The sequence below is a fragment of the Ostrea edulis genome, chromosome 2 (genome assembly GCF_947568905.1).
Source record: "Ostrea edulis chromosome 2, xbOstEdul1.1, whole genome shotgun sequence".
Classification (NCBI taxonomy): Eukaryota; Metazoa; Mollusca; class Bivalvia; order Ostreida; family Ostreidae; genus Ostrea; species Ostrea edulis.
The window spans coordinates 97,618,595-97,642,490 of record NC_079165.1 but is presented as its reverse complement, the minus strand read 5'-3'; the positions used below and the strand labels follow the sequence as shown (position 1 = coordinate 97,642,490).

The window sequence follows — 23,896 nt, the reverse complement described above, 5'->3', positions numbered from 1 at the left end:
ACTTAAGAAGTCTTTCAAATCACAGGGGCTAAGCCCGTTTGGGCCCAAACCATAAATATAGTATCACAGAGTTCGAGCCCAAACGGGCTTAGCCCCTGTGTTTCAAATGATAGACAATAATCACTATGATAATTTTAGCCCCACCCTGGAACCAAAACCCTTACCCCCTGGAATCATGAAATTTACAATTTTGGTAAAGGACTACCTACTCCTCCTAAGCAATTTAAAATCAATAGCATTAAAGAAGATATTATTTAAATCTTTTACACATATCCACTATATATACCAAGTTTGGCCATGCCATTTGTAAGATCCTCTACCCAGGGGATCATGAAATTTACAATTTTATAATAGACTTTCCTGCTCTACATCACTATGCTTTTAGTTTTTCTTAAAGATAAGCTATTGTAGAGAAGAAGATTTTTGAAAACAGGTAAATTTTTGGCAGTTTTTGCCCTGCATCCAAGGCCCCGGGAGTTCAGGAATCCTAAAATTTATAATTTATGTCACCCTTGTCCCAATGATGCTTCATACCAAATGTGAAATGAATTGGAAAGGTTGTTCTCAAGAAGAAGTTAAAAATGTTCAATTGTTGACGGTCGCTAGCCATGCAATTGCAATAGGTCACCTAACCTAAAAACTGCATAGTATGAAATTATTTGTAAGCTTAGAATACCAAGACCTCCCACTTGACCACTATATACATGTGCACTCACATAAATCATCTTTTATTGTGCATGACCCCATCCTTTGTTGGTTTAAATAAAACTGAACTTACACTACATGATGATATATTCATACTAAGATTTGTTCTTATAAAACTAAAGTCCTATTATATTCTTACGTCAGACTTTGAATCCTTAATCTGGAGCTGTATGGCTGAATGCTTGAACAACTTCATGGGTGTGTTTGTTGTTCTTGAGAAGTTTTTTGTGCATGCATATTCTTCTGTATAAACATTAACCCATGTTGTGGTCTAATCACCCTGCGTCATGAGTTGACCAAACTTAAATGTACACTGTATGATGATGCATTGTGTTGACAAACTGTATAGTACCCTTATTGTTCTTGACAAAATTCTGAATAGTGATTTATATTATTAGTGGCTCCACCATGACCCTGGGGACAACAATTTCAATAAAGTTGAATCTACACAACATGAGGATGTTTGCTTATAGTTTTGACAAATTGTGGCTTTTGTTATTCTCCATATCTATTTTGAGTAGATATTTCACAGGTATTATGCTACCATTTTCCAAAATGCAAACTTTTAAATTCTATACAGTAAAACACGGTTACAGCAAACACACTTATAATGAATTCACGCTTACAGTAAAGCAATTTTCATTCCCTGAAGTTTTAAAACATATTATAAACTTACTGGATATAACGAATTATATTTTATAGTAAATCAAAATTCTTGATCCCCAGCACTTTGCAATATGCATGTTTTACTGTAATTCAATGACAACCCCACCCTGACATCCCTTTTTTCGGTCAGTCACAAAAACTATTTTAAAAATAAACACTCTATCCTTTACAAGACAAACAGCAATGTATTTATCTGATTTCATCATTGACGGCCATCATAACCATATATAAAAGCTGATGACCAACACCCCGAGATAAAATAAGCCGATACCCAACAGTATCCACCCTGCTTAGTGTCAATCTGTACTGTGAATATAAAGTGAATACTGCAAATTCTTAATTTCTTACTTTTCTCCAGGTTGTTTCCTTGGTGCTGGTAAAGGTGGCAAGTCATAGTCTGTGGGTGTCCGTCTTAATGGTGGTTTGCTGTTACCTGTGACAGAGAAAATTGTACCTGTAAATGAAAATATTGTCAGAATAAGCAGAAGCAGAAGCAAGAAGAAAACAGCTGTATTAAAGCCAGTGCCAGAGGATAATTTTAAGTGTGTCATAAAAATTTTCAATTCATTTAGTATAAGCAAGCAATAAATGCTATCAATGTGAAAATTAAGGGGAGAAGTACATATGCACACCTAAAGAAAAACAAAAAAGGGGTCCAAGGGTCACATGGCTCACCTCAGCAGTGAAACTCTGCTAATGTGATGGTGGTATAATATGATATGGTATATTGTGATGTTTTTTTCGAAACAAAAAAATCATAAACCACTCTTAATAAATCAATGATAATTTACCTCATTATTATGATGTTTCAAAATGAACAAGATGTGTTTGTGAAACACAAATGCTCCCTATAATGGCAGATTCCAAAGATTGCCAAGGTCACAAGGACAAATATCTTAGTACCAGTAGAAAGATCTTGTCACAAGAAATGCTCATGTGAAACATCAAAGCTCTAGCACTTACTGTTCAAAAGTTATTAGCAAGGTTAAAGTTTCAGACAGAATGACAGAAAGGACAAAAACAATGTTAAAGTTTTCAAAAAGTAGGTCAAACTTCAAGGTCACAGGGTCAATAATGTTGGTACTCACAGAAAGGTCTTGTCACAAGGAATACTCATGTGAAATATCAAAGCTCTAGCACTTACTGTTCAAATGTTATTAGCAAGGTTAAAGTTTCAGAAAGAATGACAGAAAGGACAAAAATATGCCCCATTTGAATTGATCCAGCGTAGGACTGATTAGTTCAGTTTAGTCTTGATGCTCGATGGGAACAAACTTTTCTATTGCCACATATTACACTCGATGATTTTAATATGTAGACGTTTTGTTTGTTATAAGCTTTGTAGTTTAGTTGTAGTTTTAGTTTTCTTACTTTTCTATGTAAATATTCTATCATCCTGAAGAAGGGAGAGGTTGTCTTAAAAATTGGACAATTCACTGTTGTTCATGTCGTTGGTCATTTCTAGTGATTTATATATATATATATATATATATATATATATATATATGTAACACTTTGATAACCTATTGTGGCTCCACCACCCCAAGGGGTCATGATTTTAACAAACTTGAATCTGCACTATGCCAGAAAGCTTTCATGTAAATTTGATCTTTCCTGGCCTAGTGGTTCTTGAGAAGAAGATTTTTGCTATATATTCACATGTATAACTTTGATCCCCCATTGTGGACCCATCCTACCTCCAGGGGCCATGGTTTCAACAAACTTGAATCTGCATTATGTCAGGAAACTTTCATGTAAATTTGAATTTTTCTGGCCCAATGGTTCTTCAGAAGATTCTTAAATGAATGACTCCACCCTCTTTTTGCATTTTTGTGATTACCTCCCCTTTGAAGGGGGGCATGGCTCTTCATTTGATCAAACTTGAATCCCCTTCATCCAAGGATGATTTGTACCAAGTTTGATTGAAATTGGCCCAGTTTTTCTGGAGAACTAGATGAAAATGTGAAAAGTTTTCATACAGACGGTCGGACAAATGGTGATCAGAATAGCTCACTTGAGCTTTCAGATCAGGTGAGCTAAAAATTTAAAACCCCTGCTGGACTCAAACCTATGTCAGCAGTCAACATGTTTACTGCCTGAGGTACCCAGCAAGGCAATCAAATTTAAAAGGAATATACAAATATTGCTGATATTCAAATTCTAATTCATGTTTTAAAAGGAAGTCAGCCATTATGATGATGTGGTATACATCCTTAAAGAAAAATATATGAATAATGGGATCTGGATTTTATTTGAGAGATCATAGGTTTCAAGATATTTGAGTTTTAGAAACTGAGAATAAATTTAAGTTTAACAAGGAAAAAAATCAGGAAGATGACACAACTTTAAGAACTTCTAGAGATCAAAATATTCAAGCCATTGAGACTCACCAGTATTACATGCTTCTTAAAAAAATGCATATCAATTAGGAGAGTCTTTGGCAAGATTACAATCTATCAAAACCAGATTGTGCAATTAAAGCTCTATGATCCAATGTTATACAGAATTACTTTAGAACAGATTAATTAGTTTTTAAAGTTATTATGTTTCCCTTAATTACATGCTTGAAAACATTTGTATGTAAATGAAAAAAACTGAGATTATTTAAAAAGTAAATATAGAGGGTATGCATAAATTATAAATTGTCTGTTAGGCATCTATAATACATTGTTGCAAAAATATTAAGCCAATTATATCTTATTCCTTTAAAAAAAAATATTGTTGATTTGCTGTAACATGACTGACTCAATCAAATTCATCCCAACTAAAATATTATTTGCTTCTTTTGACTTTTTTCTGGTTTTCTTTTTTATGCCAATCTCAATCAATTTATTGAATTTTAATATATAGTACATTTGTTTCCTGGCAAATTATGAAGAATTTGACTTTGAGTTGGGCCCTGGCAAAAGTAAAATTACCTACTTTCCTACTCACAATAAAAATGATAAGTTGTATAACAGCAAATCAACAATATTTTTAAAGGATAGTCTTAATAAAAGCATATATTATCTATATTTCAAATTCATGTTTAAAATCAGGCACAAGCAGTTATTTCCTTAAACTGGAAATCAACAAGGTCATTTTATGAATAAAGTTAACTTAGTTCTTTAATATAATGCGAAGGTCTAGGATTCTCTAGTTGTTCTCACCTTTACCATACAAGATGCATGCATACACACATTTTTGAAACACATCATGAAAAAGAAATGAGCAGATGGAAAGCATACCTCCTTTATGATTAGCTGATTCTGCCTGACTGTTTTCATTTATACCTAGATGTTTGCATTCAGTAGAGTTGACAATGTCAGTAGATTCAGAGCATACTGTAGAAATACTGGAAGGAACATCATACCGAAGTTCAGCATAGGATATCCCTAGAGAGAGAGATCACAGAGAAGAATGTACAGACAAAATGTCTGCAGAATAGTGTAGTCAAAAGATCAGCAATCACATGCGGCTAGAAAGGTTGTGGAGAAGGTATTATCTTTCAGTACACATACAAGACTCAGAGTAATGAATTCTATATTGTACTGCTTAATGATAAAGAGATAAATTAGTTTTCAATGGTGAAGATTGGTCATCTCAATTGTTAGTTTATTAATGAACTGTAATGTAAAAGTAATGAAACACATTTTTAATATTTCAGCGAAATAATGAAGTGAAAACTTATGACTAATGGCATATCTTAAGCACAAGTACATGCATATGAGGGATTGTTTATCATCTTTGCATTTCTTTTATTTATATAAATATGAAATTCAGGTTAATCAATAATCAACACCATATCATTTATTTAACAAAAGGTGTACACATTCTATTATAGAAACAAATATCAAAACCTTTGTGTATAAAATTTGCATATTGCAAGACTTTCAAACTATGTAGATATTTATGACAGCACAATATTATATTAATAGAAAGTTTTAGTGAATCTCAAAATCTTTCTTCCCTGTGGTTTATAACAAATTTCCTAAAGTAATAAAAACAAAAAGGCCCACAGGCCTTTATCGGTCATCTGTTGCAGTGAAAATTAGTTAAAAGTATAACTATAACCCCAAGGGCTACAAAATCCATTTACAATTGTCCAGCTCTGCATATCTATTAAAATTAATTTCTATTTTTCCGCAACTGTATTACAGTATAATACAAGATGTGTTCTTAAAACACTTATGCCCCCGAAAGTACCCATACTGATGAAAGACTTTACATATGTTATTTTAACACATTTTGTCAATGTGATATTTTGGACCCACTCTAGAGTCAGAACCCTTACCCCAGGGGTTCTAAAGCCTACAATATGGTAGAGACCTTCATGCTCTTGCTAAGTATGTATTCAGCTTTTATTCAACATTAGCACAAGTAAAGAAGAAAACAATTTTTTAAAAATTTGTCCAGAAAGCAAAAATTCAGGGGACATAATTTGAAGATTATAATCATTTTAAATTTGGAAATAAATGCATAAATTTGAATTATCATTATTTATAGGAAATGGCTTGTACAAGTCATTTGGACTCATTTTAATTCTTTCAAAAAATTTGAACAAAATGACCTTTACTAACCCTTTAATGATTCTGACTTTAAAGCAAATGTTTCACGAGTGAACACTAAACAATTAATCAACTATATTTCCTGAAAAAAAAAACCATATTAGATTTATGCTATCTCTAATGATGGTTTGAATATATATACAATTATTTTCTCCTCTAAAGATAATACATATTAAGATTTTCCAGCTCAAACATCTACATCATGTTCAAATGTCATAGGAGGAAGCCAGCTAGTACCTAACTTTTAAAATGTACATGTATGCAACAGTTTATCAAGAGAAAGCAGTGCAGACCAAAATTATACTTGTTATATTATATACAATAAAGGGAAGGGTAAGCGCATCTACTGAGTGCAGAACGAAATTATACTTGTTATATTACACAATAAAGGGAAGGGTAAGCTCATCTACTGATATTGTTCACGGGCTCTCGACATTTTAAATGTATATAATAAAAAAAATTGTCTTCCTGTAAACAAACTATTCACAAGGTATATCACGCCGCCACCCTTACAATACTTTGAATATGCACAAAACTGTTTGGGTGATTTTATGTACAATACTGTGGTAGATTATGAGGAAGAGATTTCTCACATTGCCAAAAGTTAAGCAAAGCTATCGATATTGGAATGTTCAGGTGAACATTGCTCATGACCCCCACCCCCTTTCTGCTTAGTCTCCAACCCACTAAGTTTTGTCACTCATTGTGACACCACTGAAAATTTATGAATAAATAGGACATGACTTCTGCATGTACTAGTCACTGTGACTGTTTATTACAGTATGCCCACTTACTGGTGTGGGTTGTGAACTTTTCTTAATACATAACATTTACAGTGCTACCTCGATATATTGCCCACGTACGTTATAATGCCACCCCCACTTATTGCCCGAAAAATCCTAAAGCACAGATTTCTCCCCATGTTAATACCCCTGTTATGATACCAACCCCGCATAATGCCATATGCCATTGATTTTCACAAACGAAAGGTCAAATCTTATAGGGTTTACCCTCGATAATAGTGCCAATTACCTCCCACCCACTGGTAGTGATTACCAGTGGGTGGGAGGTAATTGGCACTATTATCGAGGGTAAACCCTACAAGATTTGACCTTTCATTTGTGAAAATCAAAACCTGTACTTTGAGACAAACTGGACAAGGTATGCAGGTGGTCAGGTTAATTACAAATATTTGCTGAATTAAACTCCAGATTATCTAAATGTTTATACAGAATGGATCCCAAATAAATTTATGAAATTGAATTTCTTTGGACTGCTCGGTGAATTGTCAGTAATGGTGAATTCGTTATATTGCCATCCCCGCTTCATTGCCCAAATTGGTCTTGAACAAAAGTTGGCAATATATCAAAGGAGCACTGTATGCTTTCAACTCATTTTAAAATACAATGAATGCATGAATAAGTGAACTATCATGTTTAACATTATAAAAAAAAAAAAAAAAAAGGTAAGGCATATACTGATAGAATATTGTTTAAGATCCATTTCTTTGCTAAAACATCTTTACCGCTATATTATAATATTCACTATTTTTTATTTTATCAACCGACGGGAAAAGAGATATTCTGAAATGATGTAAACTCCCATCCTCCCTTGATCAAGTTTTCGCATTTGAGAAGCAGTAGACAATATCTGATAGTCGATTATGGACAGTAAAAAGACTTCATCATATGCTCATCAATAATCCGTGTTTTGATACTATAAAATCCGACTTTCCTAATCACCACCTGTGTCTGAATCCATATCATATCTTTCTGAAACTGATGACATCATAATGCATCAACGAAACGTTTTTTGTAGAAAATATCGACATTGTTACAAACAAAACTGCATACACAAAAAATAATTTCACTGCATGTTTGTGTTTTGATAATTTGGAATACATTTATCTTGTAAACGTGCATCTAAAAATACACAAGGGTACCGGCATAAAATAAATTTATCATTACTATACAGTATCCTGATCCAAAGAGTTGGATCTTGTCTCGTTAACGGTTGCGGATCATCACATCAAACTTGATGCTTCGTGTCTCAAAGCATTTCGCTTGATCTGATGATCCACGCCCCTCAACGAGACATGATCTGACTCTTGGGACCAAGTTAATGTAGTAATAATATATATTCATTCCAATTCACCATCATGATGCAAGATACAAGACCTTGACAGAGATGTTGCTAGACGGTAGGGGTCTAATCATTATATTACATCGAACTTTTTACCGTAAATTGCCAGCAATGCAGCTGGTAAACTAAAAAACAAGATGGCGGCATGATATACCTTGTGAATAGTTTGTTTACAGAAAGACAATTTTTCTTTTTATTAAATACATCTAAAACATCAAGAGCCTGTGAATTAATTGTATACTAGATAAATTTCATAATATATTGTAAAGCCATTCAGTGCAAGGAAGGGAGACAACAAAGTGTGACTCAAGTCTAAGTAAAACATTTTTGACACATACCAAAATTTTAGTGAATCATTTTATTTACATTATAAGCATGATGAGTACATCATTTGTACAGTATTTCTACCTTCAAGACAACAAATTTTCTCCGTGTTCTAAATTTCTAGCTTTGACATCTAGTGATCTACTATTTTAAATCTTGGTTAAACAGCAAAGCGGATTATTACCTGTGTGATATTGAGCTGAAAGTGTGAACAAAAGAACCTGTCGATCACTACTTGTACATCAGAATGTTACCATCTCGCCGTTACATGATGTGTTTTGGAAAGAATGTAGAGTGAAATATACACTGATAAAATGGTTAGGACTGAGAGTAAAGCAAAAGTGTGTGTGTGTGTGTGTGAGTGTGCTTTGAACAAACTTGAAACCTCTTTATCCAAGCATGTTTTGTGGCAAGTTTGGTTGAAATTTAAGCCTTCTTGTTCTGGATCAGAAGTCAAAAATGTTGAAAGTTTACAGATGAATGCCAGGAAAAATGTAATCAGAAAAGTTCCCTTGAGCTTTCAGGGCAGGTGAGATAAAATGAAAGTTATTTCTTAAATAATCATTAGTTATGTAAATCAAATATGTGCCTTCTTATTATCTTAATATGTAAGAAATTTCTTAACAGGTAAAAACAACTTTCTTGTCAGAAACTTATATGTACGTACAGACATCCCCAGAAACTCCTTATTCAATTGCATCAAACTTTATTAATTATGTTACACATATATCAGTTTTACAAGTGTAATGTATAATTACATCATAAGTGGGAATTAAAAGAAAGCAAAATAGATACTTTTACATTGGTGATAGTTGGTTCATACAAAAATGAGATATAAAGGATATATACAATTTATCAAATAACATAAATGAGAAAAATAATGGTAAAATGAATATTCATACTAACCCACTCCGTCCACAACATCTGTACAAATGGCCTTTGACACAGGCTGTGGAATATGGGAAGGATCTACCGGGGGTGTGGGTGGTAACTGTCTACGACTGTAAAGAGAATATAATGTAACATATATCATATGACATATACCAGTACATGTAGTGATATTCAAAAACTAAAATACACGTATACAACATATAAACATAATACTGTAAGCCAGCTTTTATTCACATGTGAGAAAATTTCAAGAGATTCGTGTGAACCTCATCGTCGTGAACCAGTCCTTGAATGTCTGTCATAGGCTTGAAAAAGGATCGATAATGAAAATTACTTCCCGCGAACCACTTTACCACAGGTGAATCGCGAAATTAAGTAGTTGCCAATAAAAGCTGGTTTACAGTAATATGAATGTCTGCATCATTACGGGAGATAACTGAGTAGTTTGTATTGTGATCAGATAAGATCCCCACTTGTTTTCTGTTGTCAGTGAATCTCAGGGGTGAATTGTGAATCCAATTCCCACCTCAACCTACATTACTGTATCTCTGTTATAACATAATTCTAAATACTGCTCATTTCCTCTTGCAACATTTTGATGGCCAGAGATTTTGATGAATATTCCTCTAAAGGGAGGGGGAAAAATCAAAAATATGAACTACAGCATAAACACACTCTTTATCATGATCTACACAATGAGTATCCGGATTGGTCCTCTAGTACCTATAGGTCACAGTGCAAGGGTCACCCAAACAAGAAGTATATGATAAAAAAAAAATTAATTTTTTCCCTCTCCCTTTTCCTGATTTTTTCTTTTATTATCTTTTGTTGAGTTTTCTTTTGACACCTAAACTGTGTGCATGCCTATTAAGCAGAACCAATAATGGCCCAATTTTGAAGGGTATGGAAATCCGGAAAATTGTTTTCATGAAACCCCCATGCTTGTTGCATATTTGAGGATCTATGAAATTAGACAGACTAAAAGCAGAACTTTGTAATTTTAATAACCAATAGGATGCAACTTTCTCTCATGATCCATTCCAAATATGTTATGTTATTATACCTCACAATGTTTTTGCTATATAAATGTTAGGTGAATAAATTTGCTATTTCTTCTGGATAACACTAGCCGTGAAATAGTTTCTGAACTATCTCACCCTAGGGTGAAATAGTCTCGAAACGATTTACCAGATGCTATATTTTCCCGCGTTTTCTTTTCTGTGACATCAAAGTCTGATAACTCTAATTAGTTTACCACTCAGATCACCTCAGTCGATTCCATCTAGGCTAATGCAGTATGTTAGTTTACTTCACTTTGGTATGTCTGACACAAGTAAAGTCTACTTCGGTATAATAAAACACCTATTTACTTACTATTCTGACAATAGCAAGTTTATTGTCCCCCTCGACGGCAACTATTTCCCTCATAGCCAGTAAATAGGTGTATAATATCCTCCCCTGGGGGACAGGTGCAGGGGTCACAATCTCTATTTTTGGCCATTACACATTTTTACGCTAAGGCTCATGTGGAAAGGATATTAAATGAGAAGTTTGTATTCTAACAAATTAGCGAATTTCTCTCCAATTCACATGATATATAAAAGGAGATATCAAACTTTTAAATTATCTTGTTTGCACTTCATCTACTTGAAGAAGACAAATAATAAAAACATGCATGTTTCATAACATAAATTCAAAATGCAGTTGACCCTCAATAACTTAAGGGACCTTAGTAAAACTTCAAGAGTTTGAATAAAATCCAGAAATTAAAGGTCCGGCCATCTGTCATCGTTAAGAAATTTTATTATATCTCTTCTGATTTTTCACTATATAAATGTAAATCGACATTATACAGTTACAGTATATCTACAGTTAAAGTATATCTTTGAGAAAGTCAGCAAGACTCCAGTTCTCAAAGACCAAGCCTATTTCCTGAGGTGCATTCGAAGCTAAAGGAAATAAGCCTATTTCCTGAGGTGAATTCGAAGCTAAAAGAAATAAGCCTATTTCCTGAGGTGAATTCAAAGCTAAAGGAAATAAGCTTGCTGAAGGGGAACTGGACTTCATATTATAAGAAACAAGCAATGTTATGTCAAATTTACACAATACATGTATATACTAAAAGGTTACATCGAACGTTATCTTGTTTGCACTTCATCTACATGTAGGTAGAAAGGGAGAATAATAAAATGACATTTAAAGATCATCTGCTACAACACATGTATGCCTTATTAACAGTTTGGAAATATTGTTGACAATACTCAGTGGTTAACCATGTGATTTCTCAGGGATAGACTGGGGTCTTGGAGATACTTCATGATCGTACAATTACAGAAAACATAGACAGCTAGGACCTAATCAAAAACTGATGGTATTTACCTGGGCTATGTTTTACAAAAGAAGTTACATCTACCAAAATCTTTCTTTGCAATTTATTCCATTCTTTACATTGATTAAATTGTGATTTTAATGTGAAGAGGATTAATTTACTTATGCAATTTTATATGAGTATAATCTCACAAAATTTATTAAGTTGGCAAGTTTTTAGAACTATGTAACATTTTCAGTTTTAGTCACAAGTTCATTTGTAAAACAGGGCCCAGGAATGGCCAAGGTCTAACTAGATGCTAATGGCTATACACAAATAATTTAATTCTTATTGTATCCTTGTCTCTGATTGGTCAATTTCCAATTGAGGAACGGAAGTTATTTTTGTATAATCTGCTTTGGTATGGGGACACACCCCCTTGACAACCAGATGCCAGAATTATTTTTTTTCTCTCTCTCTAAATTTACATTGCATCACTGTTTTCAGCCTTCTATAGAATAGAAAGTCAACCTGTACAATAAGATACTTCGGTTTGATATACATGTTGTTTTCTCATTGTCAATATTAGCATCTACTTGTACGCAAATCACTGTTGTAAAACATCTTTCTCTGTATGTATGGTCGAATAAGAGATTAAAACAAAGATATTATATTCAAATTAATAATATGCCAAGTAAGCATTACCCTGTTCATTTTGAAAATTAATACAGTAAAATATCTCTATCTCGAAGTCCGAGGGACCTCGAAAAAACTTCGAGATATCCGGGGGTTCGAGATATCCAAAATCGATATTGAATGTTTTTTTAAGGAGGATATTTGATGCATAGTATGGGATTTGCATTATAAACAACAACCCCGTTGTCATTTCTTATAGTTTAATGCAAGTTGATAAATTGATATTGTGGAATTTCAAAGACAAGCATTTCGTTTTTGTAAATATATATAAGCATCCAATTGAATTCACAATGCGTTTCAAAATGAGGTGATGATCGTGCCTGTATGCTTTAAGTTTACTGATGTCCAGGTTCGACTGGGATGTAGCTATTGCGTTGTAGTGATTGAACCTATCACGTAAGAACAAAAAAGACGGATTAAAAAAACTCTTGAATGTTTATTACATAAATTTCTGTGTTTTCTCTGTTCTAGTTTTAATGATGAAGCATGTATTATTAAATGCATTATCGTTAGTATGAGCATTACCTTCAAGCGTACTTCGACAATTTTGTGCGTTTATCTAACCCACGTGTTAATGATATATTGTGTATCATTCAAAACACCATCCCCGGAATCGGGCGTGTTAGTTCATAATCACCCAAGCTGTTGATCCTGGGTCAACTCGAAAAAGGCGAGCGTAGATTAGCGGTCATTAATTATAATTGATGTAGTTGCGGGTGTGAATTTGTGACTTAACGATGCCAGGTATGGTAAGCAGAGCGGAAAATTGACTGCACTTTGAGATAAACTAGGTGAATTTAGGGCATGGGACCTTGAAAGTACTTCGACATAAGTGGAGTATTCGAGATTACTGTGTTCGAAATATCAGAAATTTTTTTAAATCATTTATATAGGGAAAACGGCCGGGACTGGCGGTCGACTTCAACTCAAGCGGGGTATTCGAAAGAAACCATATTCGAGATACAGGTATTTTACTGTACATTTCTCACTGGGGAAAAGGGGTTAGGTGGGGTGGGGGGTGTTTCATTGTTTGTTTCGTCTTTCAACAAAGCAAACAAAAATTCATACGTCACATTTTATCACATGACATCAGACACATTGACATGTGGATCGCGATTTGTTACTTGCTTACATATTTCCTTGTGTCGGATTTAGTATTAGCGATGTCCAACGTTACATACAAGGGTAAGTTTTCATGTAACAGAAGTTTTCACAGAGTCCAAAGCCACAAATTTTGCATTTTCTGATATTTGAAGATTTATTTTGGGTAGGCCTAAACAATGCAATTTCCCGTATTTTCTCAATCTGTCGGAGATGAGCGACTTCAAAGTCGATCTCTATCTCTAAAGGGCAGCGAAATACGCATTGCATGCATAGTCTACACATATTTTCTATCATGACAAATTTCACCTTCGATACAAGATTTTGATAAATGGCTATAGGCTCCGTAGAACTAGGATTGAAGATGGCGATCTTCACATATAGACGCTCCGTGTCGTTGTTGCTAAGTGAATCATTGCGCGGCTCAATTGACTTGTATTTTTCCGTGTTTATGTACATTTTGATAAACGAAGGTTAGCATCTTTGTCTCTTGCATTAAATTATACGGAATGACTTTTAATTCTGGGGCAAGTTATACAAGTATAACCTGGTTTGGGTCAGTTTACGCTTTTTTATAATCCGTGAAGCATAAACTGACCCAAACCAGGTTATACTCGTATAACTTGCCCCAGAATTAAAGTCATTCCTTAAAGAAATACATGGAAAATAAAATTATCAGAAATCTTAGGCTATCCATTGTTTAGAAATAAGAACATTAGGATAGTAGAATAAAGCCATCAAAATTATCTTTGTAGTAGATGAAAGGGGTTGATTAAAGCTTGCAGTTTTAAAACTCGTTATCAACCAGTGATTTTTCAACATTTTTCAAAAGGGTCCTGTGGCTTTCGAATTGGGAAAAATTGTCAACATTGGGAAAACCTAGTCATTGTAAATAAGCTAAATATATCATATCAAACAGGAAATCAAACACAAATTGATGTCATTCTTCTTTTATTTTAATTATTTAACTTTCTTTTCTTTAAGCTCTTAAAATTTTCGACTATCTTTTAACAAATATGTTTTTTGCCAGTGTTTAATATTGGGGAAAATGCAAGATAAATTGGGAAGAAATTGGTAATTTTTGGAAGGGGAAAGGGTCGATATTCGGACCTGAATGGGTCTTAAAAAATCACTGTGAACACATACAATTTTAGATGCCCAGTTGACACGCTTGGCCAAATCTGTCAATCAGAGCCTCCACTTATTGTTTCTTACATGATTGTAAAATATAAACCAACCTATCCTTTTTGCCAATACATGGTTAACTATACCGGTATTTTTAATTATATGATGTATGGTTACTCCATATATGTATTTGTAGCTGTATGTACATTTTGTTTACTTTTTAACATACAGCTAGGACAATTGAGACGATGGTAGAATTGTCTTCATGTGAAGGATAATTTAATCTAAACCATATCGGGAATCATTCCAGATTCAAATATTGTACAGAATAGGATCACCATTACTTAATTGTGTGAAAGTTATTTACATGAAATTATAGGAAGGAGAAACCCATCCCTTCTCCTTCATCCACATACAACAACAAATTATGTTAATATATTTCTTAATATGTTAGTTTCTGGTTCATTTAAAAATTTTGTGTGCATATTCTAGTCAATCTTTCTTAGCCATTTTATGGTCAAGAATATTTTTCATTACATAGTGTGGTATGGCAATACTTAATATTTATGGTAATGTTTATCATATTATGCTCAATATACAATTTTTTCTAGAATTTTATTTTATGAGAAAGGGGTGCTTAATATATATATCACAATAGGTTTTTGAACCTTTTTTTTCCAGACGATTTCATCATACTGCAATATTATTTGACCCACAGACAAAGGCTTTTATAGAAATAGTCTTCTTCTCATTCTTCACCAATATTAGGCCCTATCATTCAAATAAAAGTAAAAATCAATTTCTAGAAAATTATTGCAGGGATGCAAAATTGTAAAAATGTGATACTTATAATAAATATTGTTGACAATACTCAGTGGTTAACCATGTTATTTCTCAAGGATAGTTAAGAAGACTCACAGACTGGGGTTTTGGAGACACTTTGTGACCGTACGATTACAGAAAACGTAGGCAGGACTCAATCAAAAACTGATGGTATTTACCTGGGCTACGTTTTACACAATATCTTAAATATGTATGCCTACCAAAATCATCTTTTGAACATGATTCCAATCTTTACATTGATTAAAGTGTGATTTTAATGTGAATAAAAAGAATTTCTTTTATGGAAGTATAATCTCACAAAGAACTAAGTTTATTTGGTATCTCATATTTGGCCCTGTGAATTTTTCAAAAATGAATGACATCTTGAATCAAATCCTTACATTGCAAATTAATGACGAAATACACTTGTCTAAAAAAAAATTAAACAGAAATTAGTCAAAATATGTATGGAACATATATTTCTGGAAATATATCCCTAAAACTTCAATAGTTTTTTAACATTTTAAAATAGATCCACATAATATCATCACTTTAAAATTTGTAGAAATAAAACATCTATGTGGAAGCATTTCACATACAACAAATTACGATGGTATTGTGCGGACCATAATTATTTCTTAATTTAAGGTTCATATTTATAGTATATTTATAGCACGCAAGTGAAATTCATGCATATGTATGTTGCTATAGATTTTTTGTTACATAAGTTTACATTACATTTGGTTTATAAAATAAAATTCTTGTCGAGTACCACATCAAATGATAAACTTGTAGCATCAATTTAACAAGACAATGTATGATATATATGTAAGACTCTAAAGTGTGATGGTCACTCCAAAGTGCGATGGTCATGCCAAAGTGCGATGGTCTGCGCCAAAGTGCGATGGTCTGCGCCAAAGTGCGATGGTTTGTTAACATTTGGGAACCCAACGTGCGATTGTCCCGCCAAAGTCCAATGGTGCGGAGTTCAGTAACGTTTGTGACATCACGTCATTATGACGTCATTCTTAACGTCTTTCAAAATGAAACCGAATAAATGCAACATGGACGACAGCAACGGCAAGGTTTATACACTGTTGAGGATAGTGAGAACGGCAAAATACATCTGTTGTCGAACTATCTACTTTGTCCAAACATTCTTTAATTCATGATCATTTATTACTTGTGACGTACACGTATTAAAATCCTGGGGATATGCGATAATGCAAAACATTCTTCACGATTTCGCGCTAGAAAATTTTGTGTTTATTAACACGACAACTAGATGATAACAAAATAAGTTGAACTTCTTATTTTTTATGCATGGATTTTGCACTGATATTTTGGTGAATCAACACACGGTTGGTACAGTCTGTACCAAAACACTGTGTCGTTTACAAAAACCAATGGATTTCGGCGTGTCACACCATCGCACCTTGGCGTGTAGACCATCGCACTTTGGCGCATGAGTGTGGACCGTCGCACTTTGGCGTGTCACACCATCAGGGTTTGGCGCAGACCATCAGGGTTTGGCGTGACCATCACACTTTGGAGTACCATCGCACTTTGGAGTCTTACATATATACATGTCTTTTCTTGCATTATGTATCTCAATTATGTCATCTTTATATCATTTTATGGTCAAGTATATTTTTCACTATATAATGTGTGGTATGGCAACATATATTATTTATTGTAATATTTACCATATTATGCTGAATATGATATACCCTTTTTTCTAGAATATTTTGTGAAAAGAGGGTGCTTATCATATACTACTATATCGTTATATACCATAATAGGAGTTTGAACCATATTTTTCCAGGCAATTTCATCATACTGCGATATCATATGATCCACAGACAAAGCCTTTTATAGAAATAGTCTTTTTCTCATTCTTCACCAGCATTAGGCCTTTATTATACATTTGAAGGAAAAATCAATTTCTAGAAAGCCATAATGATTGCAGAAAGGTAAAATTGTAGAAAATGTGATACTTATAATCTATATCTATAACTAAATTACTATTAAAGAGTCAGTTGGGATTCATTTGACCTGTATAGTCATCACTTCATTGTATGCCACCATTCAAACAGATTTTTACAAAATGGCTTTCTATGTCATTCTAAAAGCTAAAATAAACAAAGCAAGGTTGGAATATTGAGAGGGGGTTAGTACATGTATATCGCACCTTTGTAATCATTTTTCAAAGAAATGGTGGTGTGTTTATTACACAGCTTGGTGGTGTCTTTATTACCTTACACACCTGTTAAATAGGTTTCTATTACATGGCTAGCCTTATTTTGGCCTAATTATCCTCTCCCACAGCTAGTTGCAGATCGTATAGCATCGCTAATGTGTGTGGGTGTATGTGTGTCGCTTTGTGTGACTGGGCAAGATTCAAAGAGAACCATAAAAATGACGTTTGCATACTTCAGGAAGGTTATTGATGAAATATTTCTCAGAATTTTGATTCATACAATAATAATTATGACTGAATTCCTGTGCAGGCTAGCAATACAAAATAATAAATAACTGCCTAAACGAGTTAATTATAGATTTGTGTTTTCCTTTCGACATGCGACTTTCGATCCTATGAAGGGAATTGGTGAGCTAATGTTTTGTGTGTATTTTTTGGCATTTTTATTAACATCTGACATTGGACTCTGAATATTTTTTTTGACTTGAATTTGAAATTTGAATTTTGAATTTGAAAGTGTCTAAACATTAACTGTTCACAAATTAATTTTTCCATAATTTTGACTTTATCATAAAGTTTATGTGTATTTTGCCATAATAAATTTTAGCAATGTTTATTATTTTGTATTTTAAAATCTAAAGTCACTGTAATATTTGTCGACAGAAAATTGTATGACAACATTTCTTAAAACTTCTATATTAGTTTTGGCATTGCCATATACAGCTCCTGCTAATAACTTGTTGTGGTTACAAACCATAGATCTTTTAATGCATCAATGAAATATTTATTATCCATCCATGTGTCTATAAAAGCTCACTCTGAGTGTGTCTATAAAAGCTCATTCTGTGTGTGTCTATAAAAGCTCACTCTGTGTGTGTCTATAAAAGCTCACTCTGTGTGTGTCTATAAAAGCTCATTCTGTGTGTGTCTATAAAAGCTCATTCTGTGTGTGTCTATAAAAGCTCATTCTGTGATACGAAAAACTTACTCTCTCTTGAGAGAGAAAGAGAGAGAGACTGACTCTGAAAATGCAGAACACATCTGGACTAATCCATCATGATTTTCCACATACATGTAAGTATTTGGTCTCATTGTACTTTCATGCACTACTAATGCATTTGCATACATTTATTTCACATCGTGAGGGGATGTCTTGCTTAGCAATGCTCTAGTTAATCTTAAGTTTGAAAAAAAGAAATATCAAAACTTACTCTGATTACTTTTCATGCAAGAAAAGCTTGCACTTTGTTGAAATTAACCATTACTCTCTGAAGATTATAGAGATGATTAAAGTCAAGGTTACTTTTAGCTCAAACTTTTTGGTACATGCTTGCAAATTTTTGTACTCTGTTGAAAATTTACATAATTTCCATGAAATGTTCAGCAAAAATTATTGCTAAGTATAAAATAAAGAATACCACTTGGTCAAAATTTCTGCTGCATATTATACACACGCAGTGTGTTTCTTGCAATAAACAAGCTTGTGCAAAACTATCATTATGCAAGCAGCTTGGTTCAAAAGAAACCTTTAAAGGTAATGACTAAAAATTCATTAATTATCAAACTTAATTATTAAACTTGACTACAAATTAATTATCATATGCCCTTGTAGACGGTTATGGCCTTTCATATTAACAAACATCTACGGATGCTTTGTGCCAAGTTTGGTTCGCTATACATTTGCATGTAAAACTTTGATCCCATATTCTGGCCCCACCCTAACCCCTGAGGTCATGAGTTTTACAAACTTAGATCCCCACTATGTCAGGAAGCTTTCATGTAAATTTCAGCTTTTTTTGGCCTAGTGGTTCTTGAGAAGAAAATTTTTAAATGACCCCACCATATTTTTGCATTTTTGTGATTATCTCCCCTTTGATGGGGGTGTGGCCCTTTAATTGAACAAATTTGAATCCCCTTCGCCCAAGGATCCTTTGTGCCAAGTTTAGGTGCAATTGGCACAGTGGTTGTGAAGAAGATGAAAATGTGAAGTTTACGACGACGCCAACAGACAACGGACAAATTTCAATCAGAGTTCATTAGATAAAAACAATGAGATGTCAATTAGAAATAAATATCATTTTTGAAAATACATGAGTGTATGAACTGCAGCCCTTCACAGTAGCATACTTCTTGCCAGCGTGAAGCGTTGCTGTTAATACCCTCAAGTATTTTCAAAACTGAAATCTATTTTATATATTTACATTCTACTTTCATTCCCAGCCATTAAAATAGACATACATGTACTATATTTATCTGTGCCCAAACACACATTGTTTACAACTGCAATCATTGCTATGATTACAATTTGTAGAGATATCAAAAGCAAAAACTTTGGAAATGTGAATATTTCTACATGAAGCCCTTTGCACTGAGGCATTACTAATATATGTGTTGCATACCATCAGTAGGTTCTCCAAATTCGCTCTTATTCGTCGGGGGGGGGGGGGGGGGGGATGTTCTATTTTCAGACATTTTACAATAAGCTGAGGTAAAATGAAGGAAGGCATGTTGTGCAGAAGTAATAATAAGAGTTGTTCCACTTCAATGCAAATAAAAGATAGTGACAAATCATGAGGTGGTGAAGTTTTGTGAACAGAAAAGATGAACACTTAGCGTTGTGTTGTGTGTATCAATGTTTTGTAGTATTTGTAGTACAATTATTGTTTATACAAGAAAGACTTCAAAGATACCTGCAGTGTTTCTTAATTTGTAGTATTTAAAACTAAAGCACTGCTGTCCTGGACTATTTGGCAGGTGTCAGTCATGTGCATACTGTACATGTGATTATTCAAGAAATAAATTTAAAAGTTGAAAATACATTAGCACTTCATGAAAAGTATGATCATAGTGTAAAACATTGCAGTTCATACCCTCATGTATTTTCAAAAGAGAGATTTATTTTTTCATGTTTACATTCTACTTTCATTTCTATTGGAATTTCCAGCCACTTACTGTATCTATCAAAATTCATATGTGCGTTGTTTACAACTGCAACACATTCATAAGAAAATAACTATCATTACAATTTGTAAAGATATCAAAGACAAAAACATCGGAAATGTATATATACATAAGTAAATATTGCATAGGTCTGCACCAAAGACACAAAATACATAAACAAAGTGATATCAAACCATTACCTTGGAGGTTTGGGGGATGATGTTGGTGAGACACTGGGTGATGGCACTGGTGATGATCTTCTGGGAGGGACTGGAGGGGGTAAATCTCTTTTTGGAATTGTGGGGGAATCTCGAGGCTGAAAATAAAATATTCAAAACTTTGAAATTGTACAACATAAATAAGATAGTGCAAGTATGCAAGAAAATAGTCATATTATGCTAAATAAACCCAGGATTTGATTAAGCACTTCTTACAACTGCATGTATCATTGTTAGATTGCATCAACCATTTCTATTTGGTATAATTTATATCAATCCAACATTAATTTCAAATGCATTTTCAAAGCAACCAATAGAATAACCCTTTAACATAACTATATCTTTGCCATTAGATATTAACAAAGAAATGTGTTCCCTATCTCCTGAAATGAAGTGTTTCAATATAAATTCTTATGTAAACAGAGAACCGAGTCACTGATACATACAACGCTTTTCATTTCAAAAATTTGTGTGTGAAATTACGTAAAACCAAACTGCGAAAGTTTGATCTTCAATCCAAGTGTGTACTTTAAATCTGTGAAAGTTTAACCCTACCATTATCAAATTTTATCAGAATTATATTAGCGTAATTTGTCAAAAACTATGTTTATCGAAAGGAAATATGTTGTTCATGCTATAAAATTTTCCAAATTTATTGTTATGAATATATCATAAAGTGCATGTAAACTGCAGAAGTTGTGGTATATCATTAGGTAGAGCGTAAACTTCGTGATCGGAAGGTTGTGTGTTTATAAGCCCTGCTTGTGCCATGACCATGTCAAACTTTAGTCGTAAACATAGGTATTGTTCCTTCGCAGTATGTCGGCATGAGGCATTGCAGTTTGTACCTTTATGTATTGTCAAAAATGATATTTACGTCACTGGTGTTTTGGATATGATCTTAAAATGGAGGTCCCACATTGGCATGTTCAAGAACCTTCACTGCTATGGCCTTGAGCAGCAAGCATATAGGTCTAAATTGGTGGTCACTTACAGCTGGTGACATCTCAATAAGAGTGAAAAATTCTTAAGAAGACGTAAAACAAATAAATTACACACAGGTGTTTTCAAAGAGAGATAACTCCAGCACAATTATAATGACACATCACAAACAACAACAAAGCAGAAAACCTGGAAATATATGATGCTAGTTTCATAATATCATCTTTGAATAAAGATTTGTTCTGTTGGAAGTTGAAAATTGATTTTCTATTGAAAAGCACAGAATATTCTCTCATTAAATTCAATTCCTTACAAAGAATGTGCTGCTTAGTGGAGTTTTCAACATCTGATGAAGGCATGGTATGATCAATCAACAATCAGGAAAAGAATGAGTACTTGAATCTCATTTGGTACATTCATACAAAAGACACTCATTTTATTTTATTTACAAATAAATAGATATATAAATGTTTTGTCATAGGAATTTTTATCAAAATTATCATTTCAAACTGTAGGCTACTTTATATTATACAAAAATGTGTTTGGATAAATCTGAATAATAATGACCATAGAATGAAACCATGATACTAAAGGGAAAAAAACCAAGTGGTCCACTCTGATTTCTGTATTCTTTGTAGGAGTTATGAGATTGATATCCATTGTTCGTTATCTTCACCTTTTCATTCAAATTCAGCAGCAGTATAAAACAAGCTGTGTTCTTATAGCACAAATGACCCTGAAAAAGCCCACATTGATGAAACACTTTACATAAAATAATACTGTACCTTACATGAACACTTAGTCTACATGTATATGCTATTTTGGACCCACCCTGGATCAGACCCCTGGGGTTGTGAAATTCAGTTTTGGCACTTCCGATTCTGTTTTTCCAAAATATGCATCAATTTATTTATTTTTTTTAACCAGTTTTTATGTAGTATCAGTAAAATTCAAAAAGTCTTTCAAATGATAATTAAGACATGTAATCACTATGACCATTTTGGCCCCACCCTGTTTACGAAACTCCTGTCCCTGGGATCATGAAATTTACAATTTGGTAAAGGGCTACCTGCTCCTTCTAAATATGCATTTAATTTCAATTCAGTATCAATAACATTAAAGAAGATGCTATTTAATTGGCCCTGCCTTGGAGTGAGAACCTCTTTCCTAGAGATCATGAAATTTACAATTTTGGTAGAGGCCTTCCTGTTCTACATGACTGCATTTAGCTTTTCTTACACATATGCAGTTGTAGAGAAGAAAAATTGGTCAATTTTTGACAGCTTTTGCCCTTCCACTAAAGCCTAGTGGGTCAGGAATTTTGAAATTTACAACCTATGTCCTCCTTGTCCCAAAGATGCTTAATTCATACCAAATTTGAAAAGAATCAGTTATTAAAAAGTTAAATAAATTCAACTGTTAATGCACATGCACTGACGATGCATGGTGACGGATGACACACAACAATGGATGCAGACCCATAACAATAGGTCACCTAAGTGACTCAGGTGACCTAAACATATGCACAAAGAAGCATAAAATTGACCGTACATACATGAATTAATACACGGTTGACATACATTTGGGGTATTATCAGTAAATTTCTCTTCTCTGATTAGCTAGTGATGATGTCATTGTTGGAAGAATTTAAAACCACAGAGAAATAATCAAGTTTGTTAGTATGCATTTTTGTATTAATTCTTTGCAGTTTTTGAAAAAATTACATACATTCCAAAACACAAATAAGCATGAGATAACAGCATTAGTCAGTTCTAACCACCCATTCTGTGTACACAAAACAATCACAAAACAATACAGATTTCCTTCATAACTTACATGATTCAGACACTGATTTAGAACTACCTGGACATGCAGGTTATTAGAAATCCACTGGTGATCTTTGTAAGTTTCACAAGGCTGGGAAAGAAAATAGTATTTGATACTCAAACACTGGTTCACAAATAAATGAAAAGTGATAGGGTGATATCCCATGATGTAGCATATTACAATGGTGTTTCAAGGGTATATGGATGTTCCGTAATGAACCATTTTCCAATTAATTGCAACTGCAAATTATAATTTTTTTCTAATACAAATGTGAATTGCTAGAGACAAAACAAAAAAAAGTACCCACACATAACCATTTTTTATGTTTCCATCCTTATACATGTACATGCATTTGTTACCTTTGAGTTATAATTTAAGTCTTCTATTAAATTCTTACTTCAGAATCCTTAAACATTAGGTATTATAATGTATGTATACCATA

The 23,896-nt window shown here is 33.4% G+C and overlaps 1 protein-coding gene across 11 annotated transcripts in view; it reads right to left on the bottom strand.

Annotated features, from left to right (window-relative positions):
- Positions 1–23,896, bottom strand: part of LOC125681029 (E3 ubiquitin-protein ligase CBL-B) — a 62,240-nt gene that overhangs the window by 7,202 nt on the left and 31,142 nt on the right. The window contains exons 8-12 of one of the 11 annotated variants that reach the window (XM_048920912.2): positions 20,668–20,783; positions 9,291–9,385; positions 8,569–8,583; positions 4,599–4,745; positions 1,720–1,825 (exon numbers count right to left, since the gene is read on the bottom strand). In XM_048920912.2, coding sequence (XP_048776869.1) covers positions 1,720–1,825; positions 4,599–4,745; positions 8,569–8,583; positions 9,291–9,385; positions 20,668–20,783 — 479 coding nt within the window. Of the gene's footprint in view, positions 1–1,719; positions 1,826–4,598; positions 4,746–8,568; positions 8,584–9,290; positions 9,386–12,051; positions 12,669–20,667; positions 20,784–23,175; positions 23,545–23,896 lie in introns of those variants that run through there. The other 10 variants (XM_048920914.2, XM_048920915.2, XM_056155693.1 and 7 more) reach the window with 10 other exon arrangements.